Here is a 17,613-nt window from a genome sequence, read left to right on the forward strand (position 1 = left end):
GGGCAGCTCACAAGGCTGGGGCTCTCAGGGCTCCCCCTGACTGCCCAAACTGAGGCTGCACAGTGCTCCCTGTCCCACATCCACGCTGTCTGCTGGCCAAGGGAGCGTGTTCTGCTGATCTCCTGGGGATGCCAAGGGAGCACGAGCCCAGCACAAGCACCACGAAAGGATCAGGACAGCCCCACGCCGCTGCCTGGGCTGGAGCAGGGACGAGTTACAGCGTGGGAGTCCTGGCAAGCATGTTCCCTTTGGGATTATCTCTGCATTTTCACCTGGCACTGCCACAGGGAGGCTGAGAACTTTCTTCCAGTGCATTTAAGCCCACAGGGCGGGGGAATGCAGGTGTAAAGGTCAGTGATGCAAGAGCTGTGGCTGTGCCTGGACTTCAGCCTTCCCTTCCAATCCACAGAGGAACTCAAGGGAAGTTCAGAGAGGGCAGAGCAGCGAAGGCACAGCACTGTCCTGCAAGGTTTGCTCCTCAATTCTCTTGGGTGGGCTTGGCAGGGTGTAAAAGTGGGCAGACAGCTCTCCAGGGTTTTGGGCGTTCAGTGCTGGCTTTGTCTTGCTGCTGGGGGGGAGAGAGGGGTGTTGCAGCGACCCTCTGGAGTAAATCCATCTGCAGGCAGCGCTGGAAAAGGGGGGTGGCTTGAACACCCTGGGCTTGCCTGCCCTTTCCTGAAGTCAAGGGAGGCTCCAGAAATGAGGCAGGCAGCTGTGGGCATGTCCTGCCCTGTTCCTGCAGATCAAGGAGTGGCTCAGGCCAGGCTTGTGGATGCCAAAGGGGTTGTTTTGCACCTCTTTCATTTTTTTTCCCCTGGCTCTCTTCAGTTTCCTCCAGTTTCTATTTATGTTAATTTACTTTTTGACACAAAACCGATAGAGCAAGTTATAAATTACTCTTTCTGCAGACCCTGCAGCAGCAGTATTTCTTATCTAATCAAAGTTCATGTGGGTTCATTTTTTCCTAGTTTCTTTGCTTTCCAGTCAAGCTCGGTGCAGCTCAGTTTACACACCCCAGCTTCGAGTTCCTCCCATTGATCCCCAGCGTTTCCCGGGTTCCTTACCTTTTGTATATCCTGTAATCCCAGCCTTGCTTTCACAGAGCTGTCTAACTGCTGAATGGCTGCGCCCTGCTCCTGCTCAGTCAGGCATTGCTTTGCTTTTTTCCCTCTTTTTAAACCCTTTTTGTTTTCAAGAGATTGCTCTTTAATGGGAAGTTTAAAAGGAAAGCGTGAAAACAAGCCAGCTTAGCTGGAGTTGCTTTTCCCAAAGGTTTCAGGATGATCAGGCAGAAGAAGATAGCTGCAACTTCTTTGCATGCTCTCGTTTGGGCTGGGAAAGAGAATAAATTGAAGCAGCGGGACAGTGAGGTTTGAAGCACCTCCTTTTTCATCCCATGGAGGAGGGAGATTCCTGGACCCCCAGAGTGGGTTTGGGAGGGTAAAGAGCAGGATCTGTGCACAGCACTTGCATCAGCTGTGGCTTTCTCCCAGGACACCTGCAGCAGAGAAGACCAGGGGTGTTTTGGTGGGGATGGGAAGAAGGAAATGGCATTTCTGCTGATCCCTGGGCTGTTGTGCTTCCAGCTGCTCTCACACCAGCCTGTCACCTGCTGCAGGCCACCATGGTCCAGCGTGTGGCTGTGATTGGAGCTGGGGCTGGGGGCTTGGCCTCTGTCAAGTGCTGCCTGGATGAGGGGCTGGAGCCCACGTGCTTCGAGAGCAGCGAGGACATCGGCGGCATCTGGCGCTACACGGTCAGTGCCCCCTGCGTCTGTCCCTCTCGGGAAAATTAACCCACAAACACCAGAGGTTTATGTCCAAAAAGGAGACAGAGGAGCCCTTTTACTTTATTCCAATAAAGGGAGAGGCCATGGGGCATCCCCTGGGGTCTCTCCAATTTTTGGAGGACACAGCCTCCCTTTTTATCCCAATTTCCCGGCCACATTTCCCTTCTCTCTTTCCCCATTTCTGAGGTACTTGAGAGGTACAGACTTCCCAAAACACCTGATCCCAAAGATTTCCCTCTAATATATAACCCTCCCTTTTCATTTTTAATTCTTATGGAATTTAGGGGTTTTTCTTCTCCATTGTTTCTTTCATCTTTCAATGTCTAACTTAATTTATCAGCAAACCTAAAGTTTATTTGTAAAATCAAATATCTTTTTCCATTCATCAATCAGTGGAATCCTTCCCATTGTTTCTTTTCTCTCCCAGTGCTGGTTTTATCTACCAGCAGACCCACAGCTTGTTTGTAAAGACAAATCCACTATTCCTCTCATCCCCTTCCTTGGATGCTCTGGGACTGCAGCAAAGAGGAAAGGGTGGCCTCGCCCTCAGGGACTGTCCCTGTCCCACTCGTGGGGCTCCTCCTGACTCCAAGATGGAGAAGGAAATGGAGGGTGTGGGAAATGAATGGAGTTTTGCACCTTGGCTAAAGGAGCTTTGCAAAATAGGTCTATATGCATTGACTGTTGTAGTGACAATGTTGGTGATTGTGCCTTGTGTACTTCACTTGCAAACGATAAACAAAACCATCAAGGAAGTTTTTTCCATTCAAGAGAGAGGGAGAAATGTGGGAAATGGATTTGTGGAGAATTCTCAAAACCTGGCAGAAGGTTCACATAGTGTGCATCTGTATGGTAAACCTTGAGATAAGAAATGCTGACTTAGAAATGCCATGGAATGGGACAGACAGTGCTGAGAGAGAAATGGAACTAGAAATAAGTTTCAAAGGATGGCCTTGCCAATAAGACTAAATACTTTGGAGAAATAGAACTATGAAAGATACATTGTAGTAGGACCCACGAGGGGTAATTTTAGATGATTGGCTTTAAGGCATTTACAGCGTGGCGTAGCAAAAACTGATAGGCCAAGAAATGCTTATAGTGTATTGTAATTAAGAATTAGTTGGCTTCTGATTGTGATGGTGTGAATTATAACATCTGCACTGTCTCACCCTCCAAATGAGACTGAAGATGGAATAAAAGTTTGAGAACGCCTCTCAGTTGCCCCGTCTCTGGGTCAGAAAAGAGCTTAATGCGATAGAGGGAGCAGTAGTGATTGTCTCCAGGTGCTAGACCTGGCTTATTCCTTGTACCAAAATGTGAGGAAGAAAAATACTCATATACTTGATGGGGAGAAAATGTTCCCCTGCACACCTGGAAACATCAGCACTGGCTTCACACAGGACTCCACAGACAGCAGGAGGACCACTGTGTACCGCTCAGTCATCACCAACACCTCCAAGGAGATGTCCTGTTTCAGTGACTTCCCCTTCCCCGAGGATTTTCCCAACTACCTGCCCCACAGCCTGGTCCTGGAATACCTCAGGATGTACGCCCGGCACTTCGACCTCCTGCGGCACATTCGCCTCCAGGTGAGCAGCTCTCGGGTTTTGTGTTGCTGGAATGGCAACACAAGGTATTAAAAAATCTTTTTTTTCCAGCCCCACGATCGATCGAGGAAGAAGTTGAGATTCTTCAGTTCTGCTTTTCATGGTTGTTTATTTTATCTGATCTGTTCCATTCTTTCTCTGACCTGCTCAGATCTGTCCAGCAGGTCGGGTTGTGGCACAGTCCCTGCCCTTGGGGTGGTGTTAACATTTGATACTATGAACTACATGTATTTTATTTACAATAATTTTCCAATACCTATCACCTATGTTAGACTCTACGCTAAACCTATCTCTACTCTAAACCTATCAAAAAGTGCCACCATTGCAGCAGAAGATGGAGGGTGAGAAGAAGGAGAAGAAGGACAGGACAAGCCCAGATTCCTCCATCTTGCCTCCTGAACCCCCATTCTAAATCCCCAAAATTCTACTTTTTCACCCTGTGACAAATTAACTACCATTCTCCTCAAACTCCTGTGGCTTGTAAATCTTCACACAAAGTTGGTAATTGTTTCCATGGGCTAAAATCAAAGGCACAGGTGTCTTTGACTCCGTGACAAGGTCTCTTGAGCCCCTTGCCAGGGTCTCCAACCATCCAGGGCAGCCAGAGGAGTGTCCTGGGTTCCCACAAGCAGGGACCCCAAACCCATGGGGAGAAGAGCCATGGGCAGCTGCAGAGTGGAGGTGGGATGGGACAAGGCTGGGTGCCAGCCCTCAAGGGCTTTTTGAGTCCTGAATGCAGACTTTAAGCCCCACATTTTAACTAAGTCTGGTTTAACACAGGCTTGCCCCCCAGTGCCATCACCAGGGGACATGCAGGGTGGGCTTTAACAGCTTCAGAAGTGGCACACAGCTCCCCAGGGACCCAGCCTTTCATAGGCACGTCTCCATGATCCCTGACTGCTGCTCTGTTGGGCTTCTGTGCAAGACAACAGTTCTCAGCGTGAGGAAACGCCCGGATTTCAGCACCTCAGGCCAGTGGGAGGTGGTCACCGAGAGCCGCGGTGTCCGTGAGTCCCACGTCTTCGACGCTGTCATGGTGTGCACCGGCCATTACCAGGAGCCCCACTTGCCATTGGCTTCTTTCCCAGGTAAGGCCTGTCCCAGCAGTGGGGTTCCCCCAGCACCCATGGCTGGATTTGGTTCTCCCAATCCCTGGATTTGCCTCTGTGAGCCTGCCTGCTCCATGAAGCCCCCACAATGGAGCAAGCAGGACCCTGACCCTGTGGAAATGGTGGGGGGCATTGCAGGGAACGGGAAAAAAATCTTGTAAAGGTGCAACCAGGCTTTTCCCTTAGGATTTGCAAAGCAAGACTGAGCTGAGGATGTACAGGGGACTTCCATGGGCATCTCAGCTGCCAGGGGAGGTGGGAGCAGGGAGAATTGGGGGCTGCAGAGGATCTGGGCACGAGGCTGGGGTGAGTAAATGTATCTGGCAGTAGGAAATGCTCCCTGCTCTCTGCCTAGGCATTGAAAGTCGCTTCAAAGGGCAGTACCTGCACAGCTGGGAGTACAGGGACGTGCAGGCTTTCCGAGGGAAGCGTGTCCTGGTGCTTGGCATCGGCAACACCGGCGGGGACCTGTCCGTGGAGCTGAGCCGAGTGGCTGCCAAGGTACAGCTCCATGGTGCCTCAGACACAGCCTCCCCCAAGGTACAGCTCCATGGTGCCCCAGACAGAGCCTCTGCCAAGGTACAGCTCCATGGTGCCCCCGACAGAGACTCTGCCAAAGTACAGCTCCATGGTGCCCCCGACAGAGACTCTGCCAAAGTACAGCTCCATGGTGCCCCAGAGAGGGCCTCCCCCAAGGTACAGCTCCATGGTGCCCCAGACAGAGCCTCCCCCAAGGTACAGCTCCATGGTGCCCCAGAGAGGGCCTCCCCCAAGGTACAGCTCCATGGTGCCTCAGACACAGCCTCCCCCAAGGTACAGCTCCATGGTGCCCCAGAGAGGGCCTCCCCCAAGGTACAGCTCCATGGTGCCCCAGACAGAGCCTCTGCCAAGGTACAGCTCCATGGTGCCCCAGAGAGGGCCTCCCCCAAGGTACAGCTCCATGGTGCCCCAGACAGAGCCTCTGCCAAGGTACAGCTCCATGGTGCCCCAGACAGAGCCTCTGCCAAGGTACAGCTCCATGGTGCCCCAGACAGGGCTTCCCCCAAGGTACAGCTTCATGGTGCTCCAGACAGGGCCTCTGAGAGCCAGTGGCTCTGATGCCTTGTGAAAGCTGACCTAGAACAGAGGCTAGGCAGAGTTAAAGAATAAAGCAGGGATTTATTAAGAGGTGTCAATAGATCCACCTTGGGCAGCACAACCCAAAATGGTCACAAAATGCACGACAGGGTCTCACACTTTTACAAGTTCTGTTCCTTTTGCATATTGGAGTTCATTGTCCAATTCCAGCTTTAGCCCATGCAGTCCCATCCTTCTTGTTTTTCTCTCTTCAGCCCACATTGTTTGTACTCTTGGGCCTGAGATTTGGATCATTTGTCCTTGGTGCCCAGCTAGAGAAGGAATTGTTTTGTCTCCCTGCTCTGTGCACAGAGCTCACCATGCCCTCATATGAAGCCCAGACCCACACACTAAAGCAGCACAGAGTCTGAAAAATATAAAAGTTAAAACCTGAGGCATCAGCTCAAGGTACCTCAGGGAGCTTTGCCCCCAGGCTCCTCTATAAATTCCACTTCTCACTGAGGGCAGTTGAAGAAGCTTTTCAATTCCTGAAGAGTTTGGCCCACCTGAGGACTGTCAATTGAACAGCTGTGGGAACTTTATCAAAACCACCCAAGCTGTTTGGTTCATCTGGATGTCATCTCCTTCCCTTGGGGTGACTCTGTGTCAGCTCAAGTGCAGGAGATGGGATTTGCCACTCAGGGCAAAACCAAGGAGATGCCTGGGCAGGAGGCTGAGACCTGTCTTCCCCCCAGGTGTTCCTCAGCACCAGGAGCCACACGTGGGTCGTCAGCCGGGTCTCAGACCATGGTTTCCCCTTGGACATGGTCAGCACCACTCGCTTCAACTCCCTCCTGGACTGGCTTCTCCCATCAGCCCTCACAAGGAGGATCACGTTTCGGAAGTTCAATTCACGGTTCAACCACACAAACTATGGCTTGGCCTCCAGCAAAAGGTGTTTTTTTCTGGTTCTTTTGTTGGGCGCTCAGGGGGTCTTTATAATATGAAATGCTTAATTCTCGGTTTTGGGGGATATTTGTGGAATAGCAAACCATTGGAGGGGAATTCTGACCATTAAAAAAGTCATTTTAGGTCTCTCCCAGATACTAATACTGCTCTTTTCTCTGCTGCAAGCTCCAAATTTAAGGTGATTATTAATGAAGAGCTGCCCTTCTGCCTCCTCTCTGGGACTGTGGTGTTGAAGCCCAACGTGAAGGAGTTCACTGAAAGCTCTGCTGTTTTTGAAGATGGCACAACCGAAGGAAACATTGACGTGGTGCTCTTTGCCACGGGCTACAACTTCTCCTTCCCCTTCCTGGAGGAGTCTGTTGGGGGCACCATCCACGACAACCGTTCCCTCTACAACTGCATCTTCCCTCCCCAGCTGGAGCAGCCCACGCTGGCCATCATTGGCCTGATCCAGCTGACAGGCTCCATTATGGTGGCCTCAGAGATGCAGGCTCGCTGGGTCACAGGGGTCTTTGCAGGTAGGAGATGCGGGAGATCTTCTGGCTGGGAGGTTTGGGGCAGCCTGAGCTGCTGCCCACACAGCTTAGGACATATTTCAGCTCCATGGGTAGCCTCTGTCCACCAGCTGCATCTCACACCTCAGGAAAGGTGCTGGGACCTTGGGAAGGGGCTGAATGTTCTCTTAAGGTGCTGCTGGAACTATTATATACTTATGAATATTGTCTAGGTTTGCCCCTGCTAGAATTAAAAACTCTGACATAATTGAATGAGACTTCAAGCTTTCAGAGAGTGAAAAGATACTATAAAGCTCTAACCCAGCTTCAAATCAGTTAATGAGACCCCTTCTAGACTTAACAAATTGGCTCATATAAAGTACAGGTTGAAATTCAATTGAGGCATTTGGAAAACATTTTTATTTGCATCCGTGGTATCTCCTCCTCATACAAAATAGAAAAGACCACATAGTGTACCAAGAGTTAAAATCCCAAGACTCTGATTTATTTTGATGGCATGGGCAGTTGCTGGTTTCTCTGTTCTCAGGCTGGAACAAGCTGCCTCCCCCCAGCAGGATGATGGCTGAGGTTTTGAAGAGGAAGCCAGCAGTCAAAAGGTGTGTGATGCTCCTGCAGTGAGGATGAGACGGGTTCTGTGTGCCAGGACAAGCTCGGGGATGGCAGACATGGCAGGGACCTGCTCAGCACACCCAACTCTGCATTTATTACCTCACCACGCACAGTGAGCTGGGAAAATGCTCCTGTGGCCCCTTTATGGAACAAGACACCATAAGCTTCTCTGGAGCAGTTTATGACAAGACCAGGGCCTGCAGCTCCCCTTCCCTCTCTTCCCATCTCCTTTGCTCCCTCCCTTTCTCTCTCCTCCTCTGGAGATACCCCCCTGCCAGGCCTCCCAGCCATGTCCTCGTTCCCAGCACGTCCAGATGAAGGTTTGGTTTCCTCCAGACTGAGGGTGCCATCTCGTGGCTTCTCCCTCCCAAATCCAGGCACTGGGGAGAGCTGGGTTCCATCCAGATTCCATCCAGAAGCCCCCTGGAGCCGGGCAGTGAGGGTGGGGGACAGTTTGTGTCACTTTTTGGCAGGTTAAGGTGAGTGTCCCACCAGGCTGCTGTGAGTGTGGGAGCTGGCAGCCTGCCTCCTTGGCACTGGGATTTTACAGGAGCTGGAGATGTGTCCACAGGGATGTGGGATGGATGATGATGGGGCAAGGAAGGGACCTCGGGGTTGGGTCTGCCAGCAGGGCAGGGCTGGCTCATGGGACACTGGGGAAAAGCTGGGACAAAACAGAGCCACAGGGGTTGTGACCAGGAGCCCCAATGACTGCACCATGGTGCTGTTACACAGAAATATGGAAATTTTTGTTACACAGAATTATTGAGGCTTGAGACGCAAGGGAAACAAACTTGAGGCTGTCTCAAACTTTCCTGAAGCAGATCAGCATGTCCTTCCTTCTGTGAGGGAGATAAGGTTTCAAGCAGAGAAATCCTGGAGGTCCCTCCCAGCATGGGAAGCTTTCTGCATTTCCCAGATTTCCCCTTGGCATTCTTATCTCTGAAAGTCTATATCTCTACTTCTCAAAATCTGCCAAATCCACACCCCTGAACCCGAGGGAAGGACATAGCAGGCTGCTTGTGGCATTACAATGATGCTACTGTTAAGTTAGAGCCGATTTTGAAGCCACAACTATTGCTGCAGAGACAAAACAAGCTTCAGCTTATCCCCTGCCCCGGGGAACTGCTGGCACCAGCCCCAGAGAGGCTCCTTCAGTGTTTTTGGCTTTGTTTGGGGCTCAGAGGGCTCTGCCCCAGAGCCTGGGGCTCACCTGGTGTCTGAGCCTTTGCTGCCCATGCATCTGGGACCTGAGGCAGGATGATGCCACCTGACTTTTATTTCTCACATCCCATCGAAGGAACCCGTCCGAGAGGGAGAACCTGAAGATGAGTTTCATCAGCTACGTGGACAAAATCTCTGCGTGCGCCGGCGTCAAGCCCAGCGTGTGGAGGCTGCTGCTGACAGACCCCCAGCTGGGCCTGGCCATCTTCTTTGGGCCCTGCTCCCCCTACCAGTACCGGCTGGAGGGCAGGGGCAGCTGGAGCGGGGCCAGAGCTGCCATCCTCACCCAGCGGCAGCGCTCCCTGCGGCCCCTGAGGACGCGAATGCTCCTGGGTGACAGCTCCAGCAGCTCCTGGGGCTGGAGCTGGATGTGCCTCCTGGCTCTGCCAGCAGCTCTCACTGCAGCTTGGCTCTGCTCCAAACACCCCCAGGCAGGCTGGAGCCCCCGGCTGTAGGAGGAACATGGGGAGATGCGATGCCAGGTGATGTGGGCACGGTGCGAAGCTGTGCCAGTGTCTTGGTTTGGGAAGGCAGGAGTCTGCTAAGGAAGGCAGGAGCCTCCCCTGAAATGGAGAATGTAAACCCTCCCTACTCCTCTGAATTGCTATAATTTTAAATTAAGGGGCTCTCTGGCAAGGATATGGGAGCAGGAAATAACAGTTCTTTACTAGGCAAGAAAATAAAAGAATAAAATAAACAATGCAGTCCACTAGAACAACACTGACAGAGTCAGAACCCAGCCTGACACCCTGTGGGTCAGGGAGTTGGTGGCAGTCCCATTGAAAATGTGGCTGCAGCCCTCCTGGAGTATCAGGTGTGGTTCTGCTGGAGCAGGGAGTCCTGTAGAGAAGGATGGATTCTTCCTCTGAAGTGGAAGAAGAGGCAGCTGCTGTTCCTCTGGAGAATCCCATGGAGAAAGCTGTGCTGGTGTCTCAAAACCTCTGGATTATATCTGGGTAGCAATGCTTGGCTCCTCCCTCTGGGCTCACATCTCCCAATGGGATGTTACAGTTCTTATCAGTCATGCAGTGACATTCAATAGCTGTTATCAGCAATGTCCCCTCCCAGGGAGGTGTGAATGTGGTCACTCACAGAGAGATGAGGCAAACTGCCCACTTGACCAAAGATAATCTGCCATACAGATGGTAATAGAATCCATCTTGCATTGCAACAGCCAGGTGCTGCCAGAGGGATGGAGCTGGCACCAGCAGGAGCCTGGGGCTGTCTGTGTCTGTCACTATAGGACACGAAACAACACAAGCACACACACTGCTGCTCTCAAGGTGAAGAAAAGGGAAGTTTATTTTCTGACTCCAACATTTATAGTTTTCTAAAAGTGACAGTTGGAGGATGACAGTGCCACCTCTCCAATGACACTGGACAAACCAACAGTCCATCAAATTTTTCCTCCCCAGTAAAAGAATGCAAAACAATAAGTTATTTACAGAAAGTGTGTGAGAAAGTTTGTTACAAGAATGTAAACATCAGAAGGCTTAGAAAATCTTAAGAAAATCAGGGCGACATGGGTCCAGCCACCTCCTGCTGATGTCCTGTACGAAAGGCATTTTGTGCTGCTCTTGTGAGCCAGCAAAGGCTTCCTGAAGATAAGGAAAGCCCCGTATCTCTCTCGAGGAAGACACCAAGGCTGTCCCCATGACAGCGCGATGGAAGAGAGAAAGTTAAAAGATACAGACTCGAGCTGGCTCACAGAGTGATGTGGCTCCTTGGTCACCTACTGAGAACTTTGTTTCTTTCTTATGACCAATGGGCAGTGAATGTGTCTGCTAAGTAAATATCTTGAAAAACTATAAAGGCAACATGTTGCTGTAATAAATCTCTGTTATGCACCCCTCTGATGGAGTCTTGGTGCTCTGCACTGTGTCACGCTCTATAGTGACAAAGTTCCTTGTGACATTCCACCAAAGGTGACACAGAGAGCTCACCCTGAGCCATTCTGAGCATGAGGCCAGCCTTCCTCCCCCTGCTCCCTGAAATGTGGGCAAGACCCACACCACCCTGAGATTTCATGAAACATGAACTGTCTGAAGAGAGCTACTTCTGTGTCCGGTAACTTTTGGGACGTGAAGGAGGGAGCCACAAATAACCCTCACAGATCTGCTGTTTGCTGATGGATTTATTAATGGTTCATTATCAGGGTGGATCCCAAGCTGTGGCAGAGGGGAGACTCTTGCCCTTGTGTATGTACAATCCATTGTATAGATAGAAATATCAACAAATAAGGTATATGAGAAGTGTTATATACGTTCATATATTGATCTACAATAATAAATTACACGTACAGTGACAAAGGCAAACAAGCAGGCATCGCTGACATTGCCCCAGCAGCCTGAGGATTATAGGGAACCCTCAATTCCTGGGATGGGGAGCAGGATGGGAACCAAGATGGAGCCAGGATGGAAACAGGGATGGGACCTGGGATGGGAGCAGGGATAGGACTGGGATGAGAACGGGGATGGGAAGAGGGATGAGACCGGGAAAGGGCCAGGATAGGGCCAAGATGGGAACCAGCATGGGACCAGGATAGGAACAGGGATGGGAATGGGGATGGGGCAGGGATAGGAACTGGGATGGGGACAGGATAGGAACAGGGATGGGGCCAGGATGGGACTGGGATGGGGCCTGATGGGAACAGGGATAGTACTGGGATGGGAACTGCGATGGAGCTGGGATGGGGCTGAGATAGTAACTGGGATAGGGCTGAGATGGGAACAGGGATGGGACCAGGATAGGGCCGAGATGGAAACCAGAATGGGGCCAGGATAGGACCGGGATAGGGCTGGGATGGGACCGGGATAGAACCAGGATGGGGCCAGGACAGAACCGGGACGGGGCCAGGATAGAACCGGGATGGGGCCGGAACAGGACCGGGATAGAGCAGGATAGGACCAGGACAGGACCGGGATGGGGCCGGGACAGAACCGGGATGGGGCCGGGATGGGAACAGAGACAGGAACCAGGACAGAACCGTGACAGAACCCGGACGGGGCCGGTTCCGCTCGGCCCCGCCCTCCGCCCCGCGCTCCGCCAGGGGGCGCTCCTGTCCCCGGGAGTCCGCGCGACTGCGGCACGGCGCTGTCACGTGACCGACGGCGCGGGGGCGGGGCCGCGGCTCGCGCTGTGCGCGGTGACGTCAGACGTCGTTGGCGCCCGGCTTGGCCGCCCGCCATCTTGGCCCCTGTGTGCGAGCGGCCGAGGCGGCGGCGCCGGGAGAGGCAGCGGCCCCGCCGGCACCGGGACCCGCGGGCAGCCGAGCGCCGCCCTGCGCGCCCGGTAAGCGGCGGGGCTCCTCCGCTTCACCGCGGCGGAGCGCGGGCTCGCGTGGCGGCACGGCGCCGGCAGGAGCGGGCGGGCGGCCTGCGCCGCATGGCCCCGGGCGGGGGCGGCTTCCGCCCGGGCGGGCCCGCGGCCGGCGGGTGAGGGGCGCCCCGGGCCGGCACCGCCGCCGGGCGGAGCGGGGCGGGCGGCGGCGCCGGGCGGCCGGGCCGGGGTTCGCCGGGCCGGCCCGCATTGGCGCTCGGGGCCGGCCGCGCCCCGCCGGGCACAGCCCGGGCCGCGCCCGGGGCCGGCGGGAGAGGCGGCGGTGCCGGGACCGCTCCTGCGGGGCTGCTGCTTCCTTCTCCCGCTCTCCTTTTTGCCCCCCGCTTTTCTCCTTTTTTTTAGCGGCTCTTGATCTGCTCCTTCCTCCCTTCCCCTCCTCTCCCTCCCTCCCTTTCTCTCTCTGGGGGTTCCCGCAGGAAGGCGCCGAGCCCTGCGCGCGTTCGCGCTCACTCCGCGGCTCTGATTCCTCTGCAGGAGCGCGGGGGAAGCGCAGCCTTGTCCTGGGGGTGCTGGAGGCAGAGCGCCTCGCTTTTCCAACTTGCAATCCGCATCCGGGGCTCGTTGACTCCTCGCCTACGGTAAAAGGCGGTTCTTGGGTGCTTTGGTGCGGGGCTGAGTGAAGGAAGGCATTGTTTGTGCTCCCGGGGTCGGGGTGGGCAGAGCCGGGGGTGCGCTCATGGATAGCGCTCAAAGGATGGGTGAGCGTGCTGAGATGACACGGCTGAAATTCAGGCAGCTGATCTGCAGTGGGCATCAGCCAGGGATGCAGGGATTGAAGATTTTCAGGCTAAAACATGATTTTCAGGCTAGAAGATAGTAGGTTGGGCCCTCTTCCTGAGGAAGGGGACGTGCACCAGAGCGTGGTGCTGGGCCCTGAATGGAGCATCGTGGGTTTTCTTCCTTTTTGTGTTTCACGTGGGTGTTCTCTAAATATATTCTTTGGTGAAATGTCTTGAAGTCAGTATTTTCAAGTATTTTTGTCCTTGTTACCCTGATTATTGGGGCTAAATAGGTATATTGCAGCAATATTTCCAGCAGAAGGAGCGGGGCTGTGATTTTTTAACAGTTTTATTTCTTCTGCGGTGGGGCACCTGGACTACTTGGTGTCTCATCTTAGAGAGCTCTGCTCAGACTAGAAACTGCTTCTGAAGGGGCAGGAAACAGGACATGATCTCATTTGTCCATGTATGAGAAACAAAAGGATTGACCTTAAATACTGATTGCCAGGAGCTCTGTGTGCTTGTCAGGTTTTTTTTTTTAATTCTATAGTCTAGAGAATTTTGCTTCTGCATTAATTTTGTGGTGTTTGGGTGCAGCTCTGCAACCATTTTGTTGAGATTAAAGAATCTCAAAGTTTTGGGAGTTAGATAAATGATCAGTGGAAAGGTGGTTTGGTGATGTGAGCTTGAGAGGTCACTCTTTAAACTGAAGTGAGAGCTTGGTTCTCTCTTAGGCCACTTGGAGACCAGGATTGAGTCTCTGTCTGCTACCTCAAGCTCTGCCTTGCTGGGTGGACACATTGCTTGTATGAAGTTCTTGGCTTTTGGAGATAATAGGCCATGAAATATGTATAACTCAATCTACACTTGCTTCTGTGAGTCTTGGTAATATAAATATTCTGTGTCTTGGCAGTTTAGTAGCAATTTATAATAACTTTGCTCTCATTTAGGCTTTGCATAATGGGAGCCCTGTTTTGGTTTTTTTTTTTGTAGAGCAGAATGTTACATCAGTCTCCAGTTTTAAGTTGGGCTCCTGAACCAGTGCTGGAGGTTTATGGGATGCACCTTCCATAGGTCCTGTGTCCCTGGGAAAGGGAAACAGGTCCCAGTGAGCAGGGCAGAGATCATGCAATTCCAGAGGGAGCTCCCTGTGGGTTTGGGGCTGTCTGGATGAATGCTGGGTGGCAGTTAACAGAAAGAATGGAAGTCAGAGCAGGATTCTGGTCTGTGAGGCCCATTTCAGCCAGGTGTCCTGCAGGACTGGGAATTGCTTTGTTGCAGGCTGATTTCCAGGCTAAGGAACAGCAGGGATGTGAGAGTGGAGAGAGGGTAGGATAAATACCATATAAGGGGTGCTGTGGATAAAATGAGGAGATGAAAATCTCACACAAGAGTTCAAGCCTTGCACAATGTGCTCTTGCAGAGGAGTAAACCCTTGTGTAGTGGATTGGGATGGGAGAAAAGGAAAAACACTTCAGAGATTCCTGCAGTAGTGGAGGGTTTGAGGGGGAAAACTCCACCACATGAAAATGCAGCACCTTCCCACTGGCTGAGATGGATGCTGGGCTTGTAATGACAGCACTGCTGGTGGTGTTTTACTGGTAGAACCAGTTCATCCTCTGTAGGAAATTTTTCTTTTGCTCAGCTTCATGCTCTCATTGTTGTTTGGGTTTTACAAAACCCACTGGAAGCTTAGGGGTGAAAGTAGTGTGAAAATAAAAAGCTGAAATTCGTGTGAGGACGTGGGAGAAAATAACCCTGAGTATTGGTGAAATGAAAATGGAGTGCACAGGAGTCTTAGAAAATGCATCAAGAGCAGAGGAAGATGAAGTCCTAATAAAAATCAGATGAAGACAGCTTTTATGTCTATGAAGAGCAGGCTAACAGAAATAGACTGTTTTTATTACAAATACCTCAGCCATTACATAACATTCTAAGTCAATGCTAACGAGCTCGTCTGTTACAGATTGCAAACACAAACTAGAGAGAGAAACTGTTTAACATTCCCATTGTTCATGGTTTAAATTATCTGACACTGCCTTGATTAACGGGGAAATGAGAGTGCAGAATCAGCCTTACATGTCTTCAGTCTGGAGGATGATGGTGATAAATTTTAACTGATGTTTATTTGAAAATAATGTGGGCTGCATTTCCAGGGTCTTCCAGCATCAGAGACAGGAATGGCTGCACTTTGTGTTCAGCTACAGCAAATGCACAAGTGCTGGGGCATCACCCAGTCCTGGGTGACTGAGAGAAGAGGGGTCTCTTAAATACCAGTTTAATCCATGTACAGCTGATTCCTAAGTGAAATGGCAGCCTTACTGGGGTTTTGCCTAGTTGGGCTGTAAATTGTAAATTGTAGTTTGGTAATGACTACGCTGCCCTTTTTTGCTGCACTGCTTGCTTAAGTCAGCAAACCAAACTTTCTGAGCATTCCTTCTCAGGCTGTCCTCATGAAATCAAATAAATCACTACAAAATGCATCACTTGATTTAAAATTCATATTTTGTAAGCAAGTGACTGTTGCTAGATTTTATTGTTTGTAAATTTTAACTTACAATTTCAAACTACAGTTATAATTTTAAGGAATGCTTGCAGCAGTAATGATTTAAGATGTATTTAAAATGATTTGTACCTTCAGCTAAGGTGGAAGTGCAGCAACATTTGCTTTTTGTTTGAGAACCCAATGATTTCCTCTCAGTTAAAGACCTGATACTGCTTTAGGACTTCTGTTTCAAACTCACCAGATATTCCACTGAAGGTCCTCAGTCTTAATATCAATGAATTGATGCTTTCATTTTGAAAAAAAAAAAAATACTGATTTACAGGGCTTGTTTTTTAGTTGTGTGTAGGACAGTCAGGTGCGCAACAGAAGTCCTCTAATGAAAAGGAACAAGAACATTTTTTCTTGACAATGCAAATAAGAAAGATGTATTTTAGCAAGAAAAGCTTGCCTTTGGCTTGTGGCATTTCTGAGTGGTTGCTTTGCTGGAGTCACCTTGGTCAAGAGATGTTTTTCATGCCACAGATGAAGCCACCAGCATGGACAGAGCTTTGTGGGACACACAGAGCTTTGGATAACAAAAAGTTCCTTGATAAGTTTTTTAATAATGTCTTGAGCCTGAATTATTTACTGCATTTTGAAAGCAAAGTGTCAAGGGTTGTGTGGGTTGGATTTTTTTCTGAGCAGAATAAACACAGAACCAAGAGCAAGTGAAGATGTTAAAGCTGCTCTGCAGCCATTTGGCAGATGCAAGTTAACTTCCATGGAAAATGGATTCTGTAGTGCTGAGAGACAGATGCATAAAGCTGCCTATGCTGATAAGGCTTTTTCAATTTAGCTTCTCATCTTCTTTTTTCCCTTTTTTTTTGCGGTCAAACTGAGTCTAAAGCAGAGGTCTGGAGTGAACCCTTACTGTAATTAACTGGTGTTGTCCAGAGCTGTTGTCAGTGTGGTGTTGGCAGCTGCATCTCTTCCATGCTGAGCATTCCTCAGTGAACAAGGAGATGTGTCTGTTCCAAGAACTGAGTGAGTCACAGGGAGAAGCATGTAACCAGAGCTCCAGAGGATAATGGGCAGCAGGTAGAAGAGCCTGTGAGTGGCTCTGAGCTCTCTCCAAGCTGGACCAGACCGAGCAACAAAATTCTACCGCCTTTATTTGCATTGCAGTGAGATTTTTTTACTGCTGCTGACAGTGTGTTACAAGCTGGAGCATTTGGCAACCCTGGCTCTCACTATCACAGTGGGAGTATCTTAAAAACCTTCAAAACATGCTGTAGCATCTCTTTAATACAGGGAAGGAATTATGTTTATTTTTGATGTGCATGAGTAAGGTTAGGAATATGATAGGAGTAACGTGCTGCAAAGAATTTGGGCAAGGTGGGAAGTTTTAAATGTGGTGACAAGTAGCTTAAGTCATTACATAAGTGATTAGAGTAACTGTTTTAAACTTTTTTATATAATGGTGAGGTTGTACAAGAGTTCAAAACTTTTTTCTGTAGGTTCTTATTGTTGAGTGCTTTCATCTTCAGGTTGGACCCTTCACAGCAAAAATACCTTGAGAAGATGAACAGAAAATAATTAGGGGAGAAAGCTGGCAAAGAGGGCAATAATTCTGGCACGTGTGTTCTAAAGAAAGGGGGAAATCCTTAAGGATGTAGCCCTAGAGTGCTTCCTGTGCACTGTCAAAATATTCTGTAGGAGCTCATGAGCAGAGGAGCTTGCCTGAACATTATTTCCAAGCAACTAATACCAAATTTCCAAAATAAAACCCTTGAGATGTAATTATTTCTTATTTAAGGATTAACTTATGAATAGGGGCTTTGGAAAAACAAGTTAATTATAAAAATTTTTACTTATTTGCAGTTGAGGTCAGGGATACTTTAAAGATACAGAAAAGCATGATGAGAAATCTGCTCAGTGTTGTTGTTCCAGGGGAAGAATGCTGAAAAAAGATCTCACTTCCTCTGTGAAAAAACATTAATTATTTCACTGGGGCTTGGAAATTGTGGTAAAGGAGCAGGAAATGGAAGTTTTGAAAGAGATTCCTTGAGTTACTCCCAGCAAAGGAGTGATTTAACTTTTTTCTCCTAATCTGTCCTGCTCTCTGTCCACTGCCCAGGTCTGCATGGGGTGGGTGGGAAGGGTTGAAAATGTGCCACCAGCTCAGTGAGGAT

General features: G+C 50.3%; 2 protein-coding genes across 13 annotated transcripts in view; both read left to right on the forward strand.

The window, feature by feature from the left end:
- The first annotated feature begins 130 nt into the window (after positions 1 to 130).
- LOC115906088 (dimethylaniline monooxygenase [N-oxide-forming] 2-like) lies at positions 131 to 9,333 on the forward strand. Its single transcript, XM_030952972.1, has 9 exons — positions 131 to 469; positions 1,587 to 1,756; positions 3,190 to 3,378; positions 4,322 to 4,484; positions 4,861 to 5,006; positions 6,317 to 6,516; positions 6,696 to 7,048; positions 7,572 to 7,641; positions 8,955 to 9,333. Exons 1-9 carry the CDS (start codon positions 358 to 360, stop codon positions 9,331 to 9,333), a joined length of 1,782 nt encoding a protein of 593 aa, XP_030808832.1. The 5' UTR covers positions 131 to 357.
- A 2,710-nt stretch (positions 9,334 to 12,043) lies between these two features.
- PRRC2C (proline rich coiled-coil 2C) overlaps positions 12,044 to 17,613 on the forward strand; it is a 69,416-nt gene continuing 63,846 nt past the window's right edge. For 11 of the 12 annotated variants that reach the window (XM_030953836.1, XM_030953841.1, XM_030953840.1 and 8 more), the window contains exon 1: positions 12,044 to 12,169. The gene's annotated coding sequence lies outside the window, so the exon portion shown is untranslated. Of the gene's footprint in view, positions 12,170 to 12,496; positions 12,796 to 17,613 lie in introns of those variants that run through there. The other variant, XM_030953837.1, reaches the window with a different exon arrangement.

Source organism: Camarhynchus parvulus, chromosome 8 (genome assembly GCF_901933205.1).
Source record: "Camarhynchus parvulus chromosome 8, STF_HiC, whole genome shotgun sequence".
Taxonomy (NCBI): Eukaryota; Metazoa; Chordata; class Aves; order Passeriformes; family Thraupidae; genus Camarhynchus; species Camarhynchus parvulus.

Excerpts from the sequence above, each read along its gene's own strand:
- LOC115906088 (XM_030952972.1), top strand. The coding sequence starts at position 358 with ATGCAAGAGCTGTGGCTGTGCCTGGACTTCAGCCTTCCCTTCCAATCC. Across the intron at positions 3,379-4,321 it reads TGCGGCACATTCGCCTCCAG|ACAACAGTTCTCAGCGTGAG; the intron begins GTGAGCAGCTCT and ends CTTCTGTGCAAG. Across the intron at positions 7,642-8,954 it reads AGGAAGCCAGCAGTCAAAAG|GAACCCGTCCGAGAGGGAGA; the intron begins GTGTGTGATGCT and ends ATCCCATCGAAG.